Source organism: Marasmius oreades, chromosome 3, assembly GCF_018924745.1.
Source record: "Marasmius oreades isolate 03SP1 chromosome 3, whole genome shotgun sequence".
NCBI lineage: Eukaryota > Fungi > Basidiomycota > Agaricomycetes > Agaricales > Marasmiaceae > Marasmius > Marasmius oreades.
Window position 1 is genome coordinate 1,190,404 of NC_057325.1, and position 14,858 is coordinate 1,205,261.

The 14,858-nt window shown below is 47.7% G+C and overlaps 7 protein-coding genes across 7 annotated transcripts; 3 read left to right on the top strand and 4 right to left on the bottom strand.

The window, feature by feature from the left end:
• Positions 1-872: 872 nt before the first annotated feature.
• Positions 873-1,702, bottom strand: E1B28_005702 (uncharacterized protein; the record flags this gene model as incomplete). The annotated part of the gene is made up of 4 exons (XM_043150278.1): positions 873-1,014; positions 1,078-1,310; positions 1,364-1,612; positions 1,676-1,702. The coding sequence occupies 4 exons, from the start codon at positions 1,700-1,702 to the stop codon at positions 873-875; spliced, it is 651 nt and encodes a 216-aa protein (XP_043011365.1).
• A 237-nt stretch (positions 1,703-1,939) lies between these two features.
• E1B28_005703 (uncharacterized protein) lies at positions 1,940-3,278 on the bottom strand (the record flags this gene model as incomplete). The annotated part of the gene is made up of 7 exons (XM_043150279.1): positions 1,940-2,221; positions 2,274-2,408; positions 2,465-2,566; positions 2,617-2,898; positions 2,967-3,049; positions 3,102-3,173; positions 3,224-3,278. 7 exons carry the CDS (start codon positions 3,276-3,278, stop codon positions 1,940-1,942), a joined length of 1,011 nt encoding a protein of 336 aa, XP_043011366.1.
• Positions 3,279-3,573: 295 nt separating this feature from the next.
• E1B28_005704 (uncharacterized protein) lies at positions 3,574-7,842 on the top strand (the record flags this gene model as incomplete). Its single annotated transcript, XM_043150280.1, has 19 exons — positions 3,574-3,915; positions 3,968-4,163; positions 4,212-4,385; positions 4,444-4,859; positions 4,907-5,242; positions 5,294-5,454; positions 5,512-5,664; positions 5,715-5,843; positions 5,895-6,038; positions 6,089-6,211; positions 6,258-6,389; positions 6,443-6,570; positions 6,626-6,753; positions 6,808-6,947; positions 6,997-7,202; positions 7,263-7,343; positions 7,406-7,519; positions 7,572-7,676; positions 7,734-7,842. The coding sequence occupies exons 1-19, from the start codon at positions 3,588-3,590 to the stop codon at positions 7,840-7,842; spliced, it is 3,303 nt and encodes a 1,100-aa protein (XP_043011367.1). The 5' UTR covers positions 3,574-3,587.
• Positions 7,843-7,878: 36 nt separating this feature from the next.
• On the bottom strand, positions 7,879-9,503 carry E1B28_005705 (uncharacterized protein). The gene is made up of 9 exons (XM_043150281.1): positions 9,407-9,503; positions 9,194-9,350; positions 9,067-9,132; positions 8,879-9,012; positions 8,652-8,817; positions 8,444-8,595; positions 8,314-8,389; positions 8,225-8,252; positions 7,879-8,163 (listed from the first exon to the last, which is right to left on the bottom strand). The coding sequence occupies exons 2-9, from the start codon at positions 9,310-9,312 to the stop codon at positions 7,990-7,992; spliced, it is 915 nt and encodes a 304-aa protein (XP_043011368.1). The 5' UTR covers positions 9,313-9,350; positions 9,407-9,503; the 3' UTR covers positions 7,879-7,989.
• A 24-nt stretch (positions 9,504-9,527) lies between these two features.
• On the top strand, positions 9,528-10,759 carry VMA8 (H(+)-transporting V1 sector ATPase subunit D). The gene is made up of 4 exons (XM_043150282.1): positions 9,528-9,740; positions 9,799-9,991; positions 10,049-10,298; positions 10,354-10,759. The coding sequence occupies exons 1-4, from the start codon at positions 9,579-9,581 to the stop codon at positions 10,523-10,525; spliced, it is 777 nt and encodes a 258-aa protein (XP_043011369.1). The 5' UTR covers positions 9,528-9,578; the 3' UTR covers positions 10,526-10,759.
• A 308-nt stretch (positions 10,760-11,067) lies between these two features.
• On the top strand, positions 11,068-13,218 carry E1B28_005707 (uncharacterized protein; the record flags this gene model as incomplete). Its single annotated transcript, XM_043150283.1, has 5 exons — positions 11,068-11,211; positions 11,275-11,902; positions 11,963-12,007; positions 12,072-12,481; positions 12,549-13,218. Exons 4-5 carry the CDS (start codon positions 12,357-12,359, stop codon positions 13,216-13,218), a joined length of 795 nt encoding a protein of 264 aa, XP_043011370.1. The 5' UTR covers positions 11,068-11,211; positions 11,275-11,902; positions 11,963-12,007; positions 12,072-12,356.
• Positions 13,219-13,251: 33 nt separating this feature from the next.
• E1B28_005708 (uncharacterized protein) lies at positions 13,252-14,761 on the bottom strand. The gene is made up of 2 exons (XM_043150284.1): positions 13,458-14,761; positions 13,252-13,379 (listed from the first exon to the last, which is right to left on the bottom strand). The coding sequence occupies exons 1-2, from the start codon at positions 14,685-14,687 to the stop codon at positions 13,368-13,370; spliced, it is 1,242 nt and encodes a 413-aa protein (XP_043011371.1). The 5' UTR covers positions 14,688-14,761; the 3' UTR covers positions 13,252-13,367.
• Between the last annotated feature and the right edge of the window lie 97 nt (positions 14,762-14,858).

A 14,858-nucleotide genomic window follows, 5' to 3' on the forward strand; every position in this document is an offset into this window, starting at 1 on the left:
ACCCGCCCGTTCATCTTTACCGGTAGCATTGAGACGAAAGCTAAGGACACGTTTCTGAGTACCTACCAGCGAACTATGACCGCAGAAGAGAAACCCGGAAAGGCATCAGATGCTATTTTGTGAGCTTCAGGTGGGAAGCCAATTCCGAAAGCTGGTAAGCAGGCTGGAAGGATGAAGTCGTCATCCGAGACTTCAAGACAGAAACTAGTGATCACGACCTTGACGACGAAGTATCCAAAGACAAGGACCTGAAAGACAGCAGTCTGTAAAAAAAAGGATCGTAAAACCGCGGACGTCTGGACTGGGGAAAAAAAGCAGGTATGCACACAGGTAAAAAAGGCATGTTACCGCGCACGTCCGACCGAACCCGATACCGGGCTCGGGGTTCAAGTCGACACACTAAGAACCTGCTTCCGCTCCGACAGATCTGTTCAATAGTCAATAGCTCCGATGGTTTTGTCTTCCCCAAGTAATTGCGAAGACTTACGACATGATAAAACATCCTGGGTCGGGCGCAGACGGCGTTCCACTGATTCCGAGCTGAAGATGTGAATACCAGCCAGTGAGATAGCATTACTGAGGGCAGAAACTGGAGTTCATAGAACAATCACGCGACCTATAAACTAGGAAGAGCGAAGTGAGAGATAGGTAGATGTACTAGGGACTCAACCGACGTGGCCATGTGAAGCTCAGGAGGAGCTGCACCGCCACTAGGCTGGTAACGTTGGTATTGTAACCGCTCATACTGTATATGCTTAGTGGAGTGGAGACCTAAAATCTTAATGACATTCTTAATTAATCGACATTGTACAATACAAATACAACGCATTGGTATTTCCTAATTAACGATTAATCCACTGATGTATCTTGCTTCATGGGTGATTAGCTCCCATGTGTTGGTTAGCGGGATGAGCACCATGGGCAACCGCTCGTTCACGTCGCATGGAAGCTTCGCGTTCCAAGCGTTCCGCCTCAGCCAATTCGGAGCTTTGGACCTTGAGGGCACGAGCTTCTCTACATAACGTGGTGGAAATCAGTTCCAGATGAACATCTACCAGCAGTAAAATCCATACGCACTGTTCTTTCTGCATGCCCTTAGCTTGCAATGATTTACTTCCCACTACTTCGCCGACGATGCGTTCAACCTTGCCGCCCATTGAGCTGCCACTATGACGCTCGCCACTGGCTGCTGAACCTGCATGAAGAGCGCCACTTGGGGGTATGTTGTTATCGTGTCGACCAACGCCAGCAGCTGTGTAGGGATCATTGGCATCTGACATGGCTCCAGGGTATTCCTGGCGGTGACCCATCTATGAATTTGGCATGAGAAACATAGTAATATCGATATTGTGCGAGAACGAACCGTGTTCATTCCAGAATGTGGCTGAGCTCCGTAGCCAGTTTGTTCAAAGCCAGTCCCGGGAGCATGGTGTTCTGGTAACATGTTATGGTCATTTGGATACTGATGATGATTCATGCCACCGCCAGCTCCGGTCACTGGGTGAGAACCCAGACCAGTTGTAGCCCCGGTCCCAGTTCCAGGTCCAGTTCCAGAATGACCATTGAAGCCAGTGTGACTGGTGATGGGCTCATTATGGTGAGCAGAAGTGTTCTAAACGCACAAGTCAGAACTCGAACTCGAACTGCTGATTACATCGAAGAGAGGGGGACGAACGTGGTGATTGTTCTTGAAAAGAGGCATTATGTGTGAGTGTGTGAGTTTAATTCTTTGTGAAATCCTCAGTCAGGGCTCGAGAGCTTTTATAAGTAAGTCGACCATTGTGGAGAACACGGAGGAGCAAAGAGAAGTGACGCAGGATTAGGTCATTTATGATATATTGTGGTGTCGAAAGTGTGCTCTGTAACAGAATTAAACGATGACGTCGTGGTGCGTCGGCGTTGGTGTTTGTAAATATAGCAACGTGTGTGCAGGATAATCTCATGACTGCAGTGTAAAATCAACTTGTCTGTCTGTTACCATCCCAAGACTCTCAGCACCATTCCACCAAGCCCTGGCATCGACCAGGGCTTTTCCTTCTTGTTTAACAAACGGAACGGACAGCACTGTATTTGCTGCGCACCGTATCAGAAGTGAATTAGTGGGTTTGGATAAGCACGCTCGACCGGGAACGTCAGGCACAAAGCGAGGTGGAGAGCCGATGATTGAAGGGGAGTGTATTTGGAGCGTCTTCGCTCCAGGCAAGTTTAACGTGAGAGGCCGCTGGGACACTATTATCAGGATCACTAAAGCCATCGTGATATACTAAATTTACCTGATGAGATATTGCTCTGTACCGGCGGACGATGGATTCCGCAGTCATGGTACGAAAGTCAATCAAACCTGCTGCAAATTTTATGAGTGGCGCAGTTTTCGCTTGTACAATGTCGGTTTGAACCGTTCGAGAGGCCTTTCAAGTATGGATAAATCCTTACGTCGACTAGAGGACGAGAAGGCGATTATTACCTTGTCTGTTATCATAGCCCGCAATACCGAAACCAGCAACTTTCCCCCTTCGACCGCAAGTTCGTCACGCATGGAGGAGAACATCGCGCCCTGCGGAACATTCTACGACATGATGAGATTCAAGTGAATTGGAGCATCAAGAAACGTTATACCATCCGACTAGTGGCCCAAATTGGTCCCGCATCAATGCCTTGAGATTTCTTGAGCATGTCTATCACGCACACGCCCGTTTCGTGTTCATCGTTCAAAATGGCATGTTGTATGGGTGCGGGACCTCGATAGTGGGGCAAAAGAGATGGGTGGACGTTCAATCTCCTGTCTGGATGAAACAAGTTAAGGATCCTGGATGGAACGATGCGTCCGAAGGATGCTGTGACAAGCAGGCGGTCGGGTGAGGGTATTTCATTCACTGAATCGAGGAAAGGTCGAGGAGGCTATAGAAACGACTTTGCATCAGCTTGTGGCGGGTGCAATCAAAAGACGTGGCGAAGCTGAGACGTACCTCCCAGATTTTGAAATCCGGTTTTGCCCGGGGAATGAGATGTACTGGGAGGTTAAGATTTTCTCCAAGAATCCTGAGAGGTGCTTATGGTTCTATCAACTAATTAGACAAATGAAAACCTCCAACGAAACCCACAAGGTGCGAAAGCAGTGCCACGGTTGATTTTTTCATCTGGACTGGTAGCTATATGTAGTTCCTGCCAAACATCTACCTTGAGCTGCAGTAGAGTTTCCAGAAAGGATGATAGAGATGCGTACCTTGAGCGCCAAATAGCTCCTGTATTACAAGACACGAAAACTCGTCTCGTCCCATGAACAAAATCTTGAATTGGTTCGCCCACGAACAAGAGAAGGACCTTCGAAAGGCAGGTTTAGAATAAGCAAGGGCCCTTTTCAGGTTGCATTTGAGCATATTTTGAGGAAATTTTTAATCCGTAGCCGTCAATATCGCATTTGCGCGCAGTCGGTCTTGGACATATTATCTGAACGTGTCTCCCCGTCAGGTATCATGTGGTGTTTATCTGCCGCGTGATACGATAAGGAGTCTGTGACATTTATCACGTGGTGTGACAATCGCGGTTTGAAATTTGTTATTCTCGCGTTTCCAACAGTGACGACCACCATGCCAGGCCGCGTTGTTGACCGTTCCTCAATTCTACAGAAAATGGCCTCCGAAATCCGCAAAATCTTTGATCAAGCCCAAGGAAATGTCCACACTCATCAAAAGAACATTATCGCTCTTCACAAAATCCATGCTCAGGCTGTTTCATTAACGGAACCTCATGTAAACAGCAGAGGCGAGGCAGGGACAAGGGTATTTGGAGAAAAGGCGTTCAAGAATGAGATTCTTTTTATGTTGTGTAAGGTTATGGGAGTGAAGAAGGGCGCCGCACCCGCCGATAGGATTGTGAAGTTTGTGGGTGGTTACATACAATACATGAACGCCAAAGGTGCGTATTCTTCTATCGTCGGAAATATCATCGCACTTAGTGTAGTATACAGCTGCCAACTCTCTGTCTGAAGACGACGAAGAAGAAGACGAAGTGGCCTTGATGAACATGGACACCGCCGCGTCTCGATTTACAGAGAGCATCGTCAAGTACCTGATAGACAACGGTTTTCTTGCCAAGGATAAGACAGTCCGATATCGCGCAGCTCAAATATGTGCTGAAATCGTATCTGGTTTGGGTGAAATTGAGTAGGTACACGTCTCTAACTGCTCGATCCATTCTCATGACTTGGGTAGTCAAGACCTATATGATGAACTGCAAGGAGCGCTCCAACAGCGAATCACCGACAAAGAGACTAGTGTTCGGGTGCAGGCAGGAATAGCACTGTGCAAGTTTGCTCGCACGGAAGATCCTGAAGATGGGAAACTTCTGGAAATGATGATTGAAAGCTTGGCTCACGACGACGCAGCGTGTGTGGTCTCGATCACCGATGAGAGATTCTACTGATGATTCTATTCTGCAATCCAGGGAAGTGCGGCGGGCGATCTTAATGAACATCCCTATCACGAAGGTCTCTTTGTGCGCCGTTCTCGATCGTACCAAAGACACAGACACCTCCATTCGCAAATTGGTCTACTCTCATGTCCTCACGAGGGATATCGGCGAAACACACCCGGAGAGATTCAGCATCTCCCAGAGGGAACTGATATGCCGCAACGGACTTGGCGATAGAGACGAAGGCGTGAAGGCTGCAGCTGCCGACCTTCTCGCACTGTGGTTGGATGTATCAAGTGACGCCAAAAGTGAAGAAGGAACTGATGAAGTCGATCGACTTGCAGAGCTGCTGAAAAAGTTCGATCTGGGGGAGGCGAAAGTGGCAAATGACGTTCTTTTGAACCTCTTTCGCGAAAGAGCGGAAATTTTTCAGGGCATCAAGATTGACGGTGTGTATGCCTCCAAATCCACACCGCCTTATCTGAATTTGATGCAGCGTCATTTTGGGACTCGTTGACGCCCGAGAGAATGTTTTTGGTTCAAGTCTTCGTTCAGTATTGCAAGAGCAGCAAGGATATCAAAGACCACAACCGCTTGGACGATGCCCTTCCTGAAGTCACTGCGCTCGCTTTCAGGATCCAGGACGCTTATCATCGCTTGTTCACACTTATACGTGACGAAGAAGTTGGGTATATTGATCGTGCACCGGATAATGAGGGGCGTGAAGATGAAAGAGATGCTTGCGAGGTGATACTTGAGGAAATGCTCAAACTCGCAGTCAATTTAGACTATCAGGACGAGATGGGACGCAGGAAAATGCATACTCTCATTGGTGAATTCTGTTTACATTCGCGTTAGCAAGTCCTAATCCTTGATAAAACAGCGGGTCTTCTCAAAGAAGAGGGCCTCCCCGACAAGCATGTTGCGCGATGCCTGGATGTATTGGCTACAATATCGTCATCGGAGGGCGATCTTATCCGTCGGGTCGTGGAGATCATTCAAGACATACAAGATCCGCCCACAGAAGACGAAGAAGTGCCGATTGTAATTCATTACACCCTTACTACCTTCGGGCTTTGGCTGAGCGAATCTTCCTTGCAGACAGAATCGGATCCCGATGCGAACTCTGATCAACCACCATCAACCCGAACGAGATCGCGCGAGGACATGACACCCGCAGAGCAAGAACGCCACGATGCTATGACGTTGACATGCTTGACTCTTCTTCAAGGATGTTTAGAACGTGTCGAAAAGGTCTGTTCTACCAGTACTGCATGAGCTGCATGATTTTATGACCATGTCAGGCCCTGGAACACAATCCCTCTCTGGATGGGCTCATCATGAGTTTGGTTATCCCTTGCGTTAGTCGCCAAGAACTTGCCTTTAGGGAGAAGGGAATAATTTGTCTCGGATTGATATGTTGTATTTCCAAGGTTGGCTCTATGTGATCGCGGCGTATGGCTTCATATTTACTTTCTACAAAGCGAATGGCCAAAAAGTCGATACCACTATTTCGCGACAATTTCAAGACGTCGTCAGAAGAAGTCAAGATTGTTATGTTACAAGGCCTTTTTGATTTGTTGATGGTCTACAAGCGCGAAATAATTTTGGATGGAGATCCACATGGTGTACGTTTTCAACTCGAACCATTTTCATTGTGGACTCATGGTATTGCAAGGCTGAAAAGTATGCCAGGTTCTTTAGTGATATGCTTGACCGGGAAGAGTCCCCAAGAATACAAGCGTTGATTTGCACGGGTTTAGCAAAACTTATGCTCAGCGGAATTCTGGTCGACGACATGGTACGGATCTAGCTCCCAGATACTTCCTCCTGCTGAAGCCACTCAGATTCTCAAAGACTTGGTTCTTTCATATTTCTCCCCATATACAGCAAATAACCATCCTCTTCGGCAATGTTTGGATTACTTTATGCGCTGTTTCTGTTATTCAAGTCAAGACAGCCAGGCGTTAATGCAATCAGTACGTTGTGTGGCATCTCAGTCCGCGCCGGCTCAAACCATCACTTGTGATAGATTGTCGTCCAAACTCTTGCGAATCTCTGCGAAGTCGAATGCCACGACAAAGATGAAGATGAAGAAATGGTCTCCTCGGTCAAGATCGGCGAGATACTCCTTGTATGGACCAATCCTGAGTACATATAGTGAGTCAATTCGTCTCAACTTACTCTTCCGAGTCCGAACTGTCGTTCTCAATAGCGGGGGCAAGGGTGACCCGTGTATTCAGTTCGAGATGGCACTTCAGTTTGCCAGAGTATTGTCAGATTCGAAGTTCGTGTTCAAGTCAGCGTCAGATTCAGGGGAGATCGAACTCTTCTCCAGGAAACGTACGTGTCATCGTTCGGTTGTTTTGCATCAAGAGTAGCCTTGACAAATCCCAGGTACTGAGGACGAAAAACAAATTTTGTTGCAACTGCTTCATAAAGCACTGTTCCAGCTCCTTCCAAAACTTCACCTCCCCGATGCTGTTGATGACGACAAGGTAAAGGAGCTGAAAGTCAAGATGGATATTATACATGCTGTGAGTAGTTGTGCTGTACTCGCTGAGGTACTGATCTGACACCTCTCAGCGTCGACCACCCCGTGAAACGTCAGCCAAGAACGCGTTGAACAAGTTTGTAAATACTCTAGCCAAGAAATATGAAGAACAGCTCAAGGATTTCGATGAGGAGGATTGGCTGAATATGACAAAAAACCAATTGATTCTCGACGAGGTGAACGCCATCTTCCCGGATGACGACGAGGATCCGCCTGCCGAGAAAAAAGGAAGGAAGAGGTAATTACACAGGTCCTCCCACCATCTCCGTCAATGATTGTCAACTCTTGTTATGAACAGACGATCCATGAGTGTTGTATCCACCGCGACGGATGGAGAAGAGGTTTCAAACAGGACGGGCAAGGGCCAAGCCAGACCAAAGTATGTCTCCTTCCCTTTCTCAGATTCAACATACACGCTCTGACTAAACCCTTCCCGTATAGGAAACGTCGGGTGTCAACCTCGGACGATGAGGAAAGCTACGATGGTAACACTGAACGGGGTGGTAGCACCCCACCCGCATCCAGTGCACCTACGAGAACGATGCCCAAACGAGCGTACGATCTGATTTACCACGAGGGACTTCTTTCTGCTGACTTTATTGCCTAGTGCGACCAGAAGACCGGTCCTTGAACCCACCCTCAGTCGTTTAGAGTTTGAGGAGGAGGAAGAGGAAGAGGAAGCAGCGACACCTAGACTTAGTAACCGGACAAGGTATGGAAACGTTACTCTGTCTCACCAGAAAGAAACACAAATCTCATTCAGGTCAAGTGGTACCAGCCAGCGGAATTCATCTGCCACGACTACAGTGAATGATTCTCTCTTTGATGACGACGAGGAAGAAGAGGATGAAGTTAGTATCTTGCTTGCTGAAGGTTAGGTTCTGTCGAGGTGTCAATTTTCCTATTATTTTATATAAATCTATCTACGTTCCGCCTGGCAGTAATGATCAGTAGGTTACAGTATCATGAAGCAACCTTGTGTCAAGTTTTTCTGTACTCCATATATCCCATCCCTCTGTTTTTATCTAGCTGTCGGTTCCCGAGTGACACTGGCATACGGAGTTATTTAATATCCCAGCTGACGTTGTTGTGATCGAAGTGTCGTGCAGTTCGAAAGAACGGAAGACTGTAAGCTCCGTGTGAACCATCTCTTTGTCATTGGCGAATGTTTCGCGAACGTTGACAATCATTCTGCAAACCTGTAACAGATAGCGGGTTCAGAACTCGGTTCCGATGAACAAGTAGAGCAGTGAGACGAACGAATAAGGATAATATGAGGTTGATGTATCTAAGCCCACAAAGACGGTTTAGTGGCTGATCAGGACAGGGAATAGCAAGTCAGAGCATACATAAAGCCGACTTCCCAAACAATAATATTCTGCAAGCCTGTTTTCAATCCCAAAACTGCGCAAGGTATGAAACCAACTGATTGAGGTCAAAATTGGCCGTTGTGCCTGAACTAAAAAGAACGAAACTGACGATTAATGAGGATGGGAGTTATGACATTGTCCCTTATCATAATGCGAGTCACAGTCTTCCCAGCTGCCCATCCTCCGGGTGCTTTGAAAGCGCGGACAAGCACCACAACGCTTACGGTCAGCGAGGTGAAAAGCGCAATGGCGGTTCCAGCGCTATAATGAATCATTAGGTATGAGGGCAAAGGTGGATAAAAGGACAGGAAACCAACACAAAGAGGAAGGCAGCATAAACCTCGGTCTCTCCAGAACATCCGGGCCTATATTTCACATGTTGCATTGTGACCGCGGCTCCAGCAATTTGTAGACCAACGGAAACTGTCAGTATGAACATCAGCATCAGAAGGCTTCCACGACTTCGGCTGTAGATGATGTAGGCTGAGGATAGGCGTAGGGTGAGTAAACATTCACCGTAACAGAACATCCGACATGTACGTGCCTCTGTATAATAACCAAGATTGGAGAGTGATGAGAGATATTGAAGAGTTGATGACTCTAAAGTATTGTATTCTTCCGCAGAGCAGACGTAAACTCGTTCCTGTGTAAATGGGACGAGGGAGGGAAATACAGATACTGGAGGGGATCACGATTCATTTTCGGAAAGCATAGAAACAGCTGGTTCCTTACGTTTGTGCAACTAGGGGAAAGTACCGACACCATGAGTATAGCAGACTTGTAAAGGACCATTTCCGTCTGTCAACCGTCGGGCCACAAATCAGCCCAACGGAAATCCGTAGAATATTTGGCAACTCACTTCCAAATTGACAAATACTCCCTCCTAAGACATATAATGATATCCCATATCAAGATGGCCACAGCACAATAGGCCAAGACCGAAAACATAAAGAGTTCGACAGTGGGTGGGCGCAGCATTTTGAGATGTAAATGAACAACCGAGTGTTGTGCTTAGGCTATTACATTTCGTATAAGTCAATGATTTCAATACAAAGCGACCCGGATCTCATACCAATTTTCTTGTCCAGATTGGAAATATATACGCATGAATAGGTCGTGCAGTCGTTTCGCGAACGTGAACGCAGTAGTAACATACGGAAGGTTTTTTGAGTACAAGAAGTTTCCCGCGTCAACCCGCCCCTGGACATCAAGTTAATTTCCAGCCTTTCAAACGCACCACCACAATGGCAGGTACAGGTCCGAGGGAGAATGTCTTTGCAACGCGAATGGCCCTTACGAACACCAAACTCCGTTTAAAGGGAGCTCAAACTGGACACTCGCTGCTAGCAAAGAAAAGGGATGCACTCACGACGAGGTTTAGGGCGATTCTCAAGAAAGTTGACGAGGTAAGTCATCTTCTACTTATAGAATTCAAACTCACTTAGCACTCGAGGAGCGCTGCAGGCGAAACGGAAGATGGGACGAGTCATGCAATTAGCTTCACTTTCGATGGCAGAGGTTACTTATGCGACAGGGGACATATCATACCTCGTCCAGGAGCAAGCTAAATCAGCATCGTTCAAAGTCAGATCCAAGCAGGAGAATGTATCTGGCGTTGTATTACCGGTGTTTGAGGTTGATCGTGTCGCCGGTTCTGGTGCGTTACCCTATTCACCCCCTGCGACCAGTCCCTAAAATCTCGTTTCAATGACAGATTTCAATCTCACCGGGTTGGGTCGCGGTGGACAACAAGTACTGAAGGCTAAAGAAGTTTACGCAAAGGCGATTGAGACTCTCGTAGAATTGGCATCTCTTCAGACAGCTTTCACGATCCTCGATGAGGTGATTCGTGCGACAAACCGGCGGGTCAATGCAATCGAGCACATCGTCATTCCTCGTCTTGAGAACACGATCAAATACATCATGAGTGAGCTGGACGAGATGGATCGTGAGGAATTTTTCAGGCAAGTTATTGATCCCTTCACTTTGTATCACCTTTTGACCTCATGCCTGCAACAGACTCAAGAAGGTGCAAGGAAAAAAGAAGAGAGATGCAACACGAGTTGAAGCTCAAGAGATGGAAGCAGAAAAAGAATTAGACCCCATGCCAGCAGCCCCCGACGAGGCAGAAGACGAGACAGAAGGGGGAGGAGACTTGCTCAGTAGCAAAGACAACGACATTATTTTCTGATCAAACGAACAGCTACTTTGACGGACCTTCCACGATATGTTTGTACCACCATGACACCCTGTAATGTTTTCGCAATAACGCCGTAGTCGGAACGCAGCTCTTCTCAGCGAGATCGAACCATGTACACATCTGAGCGAGGTAAAATACGAGTACAGCTGCGGACGAAAACACACATGGAGCAAGCGGGAAATTGTTCTGGGTTGGATGACCTGACCTGGATTCAAAGAGGTTCTGGGATTGCATGAATTAGTCTGGCGGGATGCAGATTCGTGAAGGAACAAGTTTGTGTTCTCCGCCGCCGGTTGCTACAGGTGGCATAAAGCGAATCATCCACCAGTAGTTGGTCGATCACGACAAGGATCGGAACATAAGTTAATTGTTCAGGACCATTATTCAAAGGAACAAAAGAAAACGTTCAAAAACGCCAACCACAGCCTGAGATCGGATTTCTGTTAATTAGAAAAGCGCCAGGTCTGAATCACTCTTTATATTACTTACTTAGTCAGCGCCGCACCCGTGACCATCACGAGTACCGTTGAAGTTGGACAAGTTGAAGGCGTTCACGACTCGGAATGGCGTGCCAGTGCCGACGAGCTTTTGGCATCGAAGATCCCAAACTATGATGCTCTATGTCCATTGGAACTGCAGACTTGATTTTTGCAAACAGCCTTATTAGTATTGTTCTGGTGAGTGGAAGTGAGTGAACCTCTGAGCTCAGAAATTGCCACTGACCTCGGAAACCACTGTAGTATTCTTAAAGTTCCGCGGATACCAACTACTGGATTCATCAACTAACGCGTAGGGAAGGCAAAGGAAGAGCCTTATGCAGGCGCCACCGTCGCTGAAGCGAGCTTCGCTGAAACTAAGAGTCTAGTCAGTTGTTAAGTATTTCCCGATCTTATCTAGGTTCGTGGTTCTAACTTCTATCCATATCTTGAACCACTCAACGGTGCTTTGTGAGTTGAGACTCCCCTCGTACTAGTAGGAGTCCCAACTCAAGACGAATCGGACGTCAAGATTCCGCGCGTCAAGTTAACTGGGTGGTCCAGTAACAAACTAAATCCTGAACGTGAAAGTCGGGGAGCAACGTGTTGCTCGGCTTGTCGCCTATCTCAGTCTTGAGCATTTTCATCAAGCTAGAACCCCTCAGTGACACCCGAGATCCGTGGCATATTGATCCAGACTCCTCATAATCCTCACCTTCCTCGGAGTTGTCGTTTCGCCACCGCTTTCAAGTCTGCCCGGTACTCACCGATAAATGGGTGCTAATTCTGAATAATGGAATATCGACTCTGGAAGCTACCCAGAGGTGTTTCCACTTTCAAGTCGTCCTACCCACACAAATTCCTCTCGGTTCAGGACCGGTCGTGAAGACAGGCAGGCCCTTGGTCGTATGTTGAAATCGATTAGTTGTGTTAATCACAGGCCAAATTCAAGATTTAGACTGGCCACGACCCTGGCTACCTCAGGTCGATCTCGCATGTGAGTGTACATATGCACATATAACTTCGTTGGTGCCCTGATAGTATCCGATAACAATTATCAGTGATCCGAATTATTTGGATTCTGAAGCAACTCCCTCCCCGCCGTTTCGCGTCCCCACCCGAGATCTCCAGGAATCCAATATGATACTTATGTCTGAGTCTGAGACACGTGTTCTGTGTGACACCTGATAATAAAAATGCAACGACGATCCACCCCCTTACAGAAATCGTTCCGTCCATCGATCCTGGGGCGGAAAACGAATCGTTTGAAACATGCCGGAATTATAATGCAATCTTGTACTTAACCACCACAGACCACCACCATTTATCCAGAACTTTAAAGCTGGATGAACAACTCGACGATTTTCCCCATCCAAGACCTCCCAGTGGAATTAGCACGCTCAATATTCGAGCTTGCAGCACTTAGTGATGGACCGACCTTAGCCCTGGTTTCCCGCCAGGTCAGGGGATGGTTCGTGTCTATTCTCATGGGTTTTACTCCATTACGACACTAACGACGCACTTGATGGCCTTGACAGGATTCTCCCAGTGATATATGAGATGGTTACACTAGGCTCTGACGACGCCGCGTTGTTTTTGCGGACTATGAAAACTTTCCCCTATGCTTTCTTCGCTCGACATGTGAAGAGGCTTTGCTTGACAGCCTCCGTCAACCCTCACGATGCTGCGCGGATATTGGAATGCTGCACCGGCGTGACGAGTCTCGCTTGCTGGGTAGATTTCAGGGACCCACACTCTCCTACCCTTCCCCCCCTTCTTGCTCCTCTTTCCCTGCGTCACCTTTCTATTGAGCTGGAAAATTTCCGGCTGCTTCCTTTGACTGGCGCACTATGGTGTAGTGAGCTTTCGCACCTCGATATTCGAATGTGGGAGAATCAAGACTCGTTCGTTATCCCAGATCTCAACTATTTGCCATCGCTAACACACTTGGCCATATATCCGGGACATTTGGAGCTCGATAGGTTCACTTTAGAAAGGATTCTGTCTCAAACGGCTTCCCTTCGTGTGTTGTGCCTTGTCATAGACGATGATCAGGAGGAGTATCACGAACGTCCAATGTTGTGCGACCCTCGCATGGTTTACATGCCTCGTCCAGAGCCTGTACCAGACTGGGAGGCTCCCTATCGTGGATTACGAGATACGTGGTCCCAAGCGAATGAAATGGTCGCAAGGCGGATGACTAGCTGAGGCAAGCAAAACTCGTGTTGTGGTTATCGATAGGATCTGAATTCGTATAATAATTGTATTAATTTACAGTTCACACCTCACACTACTGAATAGAACGGCGTGTGGAAAGACCTATGTATTGGAAAATCCAACCTCTGCCCTTCTGAACTTTAAAAGCCGTTCTGCGAACTTTATCAGTCCGGCACAATTCTCCAAGTGGAGGAGCGCCGACAGTGACGGAGTCATGGAATGGTACGCACCTTTCTTAAGAACCGGAGTATCTGATTCACCACTTGGCTGCTGCGTTCTTGCTGTACCCAGTGACCGGCTCCATCAATGAGAATGAAGTCTTCCTTGTCCATCCGTTCGCATAAGTGTCCCTGCATTCTTTCGGCAACTCCGGGGGATTGATAAGTTCCCCAATCTTGTTTGCCCGAAATGAACATGGTAGGTACTATTATCTTTTTACCTGAGAACACCTGCAGGTCCAGCGACCATTTTGCCTCCGTTAAGCAACGATACCAATTGAGTCCTCCCTGAAAACCGGTCCTCGCGAACTCAGAGGTGTAAACTGCCAGCTCCTCATCAGGTAACCAGGCTAAGTTAGTGTCCCCGCCATGATTACTTTCGTTTCGCTTTTGAAGACATCCTTCTACTGCTTGGGGCATCGTTTCATCCAAGAGCATGACATAATATCGAGGCAGGGTCGCTAGATGAGTCGCAGATGGTGAGGGTAAGCGATGCGGTTGGTTACCTTCCCAGTCTGCGCTCTTCGAGCAGAAGTAGTTCCGAAGAAAGAAGTGTAGTCCTTCCGGAGGATTCATCATGTCGTCGTTAGCTTCGGGAGTGGAGAAATAGTGTGTGTAGTGTTTTCGAGGGGGATCGAGGGCGGCTAGCTGTTGACGCAACAGTGTCGCTAAATCACCCAAAGAGGGCGGTCCCCCGGATGTGTTAGAACCCGGGGTACCGGGAAGTAATGGTGCACCGGGAAATGGTGCGCTCATCATGACCACAGAACGAAACATATCTGGCCTTAAAAGAGCACAATATCCTGCCACAAGCGATCCAAAATCGTGTCCGACGACTGCGGCTGTGCAGTCGTATTCGAGAGCGTATACGAGGGACACTATGTCTTTAACCAGGTTTATCATACGGAAGGGTGCTAGATCGTCCTCGTAACGAATTCGTTGGTCGACGGGCTTGGTCCCTGGATCTTGAAACTCAGTGCCGACGATGTGAGTGCGTCCATATCCGCGCTGGTCCGGGGCGACAACAAGAAATCCGGCTTCTGAGAGTGGAGCGAGCACCTTCCGCCATGAGTAAGATAGCTCTGGGAAACCATGAAGAAGGATGACGAGGGGAAGCTTTTGCGGTTGGGTCGCCGATGGAGCAGGAGCTGCTTCTAGGATGTGATACTGGAGGTCATTCAAGCGAATAATTCGGGTACGAATTGTAGAAGTTGTCGAGCCAGGATTATCAGCTTTGAGCATGGTTCATGGGCTGAGAAATTATAAGGAGGCCATGAGAAGATGGACATGGAATCGAGTTTACCGAGGGGTTGAATATTGTGCCCATCGGCATCTCGGACCGGGATAGGAAGGCTGTGTCAGGGCAGTTTCTGTGGCCGGCAGTTCCATTATGCCTTCCATTTCGTTTATTCT

Excerpts from the sequence above, each read along its gene's own strand:
- E1B28_005708 (XM_043150284.1), bottom strand. The coding sequence starts at position 14,687 with ATGCTCAAAGCTGATAATCCTGGCTCGACAACTTCTACAATTCGTACC.
- VMA8 (XM_043150282.1), top strand. The coding sequence starts at position 9,579 with ATGGCAGGTACAGGTCCGAGGGAGAATGTCTTTGCAACGCGAATGGCC. Across the intron at positions 9,741-9,798 it reads TTCTCAAGAAAGTTGACGAG|GCGAAACGGAAGATGGGACG; the intron begins GTAAGTCATCTT and ends GGAGCGCTGCAG. Across the intron at positions 10,299-10,353 it reads GATCGTGAGGAATTTTTCAG|ACTCAAGAAGGTGCAAGGAA; the intron begins GCAAGTTATTGA and ends TGCCTGCAACAG.
- E1B28_005705 (XM_043150281.1), bottom strand. The coding sequence starts at position 9,312 with ATGCTGCGCCCACCCACTGTCGAACTCTTTATGTTTTCGGTCTTGGCC. Across the intron at positions 9,133-9,193 it reads GAGTATTTGTCAATTTGGAA|ACGGAAATGGTCCTTTACAA; the intron begins GTGAGTTGCCAA and ends GACGGTTGACAG. Across the intron at positions 8,818-8,878 it reads ATCTTGGTTATTATACAGAG|CCTACATCATCTACAGCCGA; the intron begins GCACGTACATGT and ends GCCTATCCTCAG.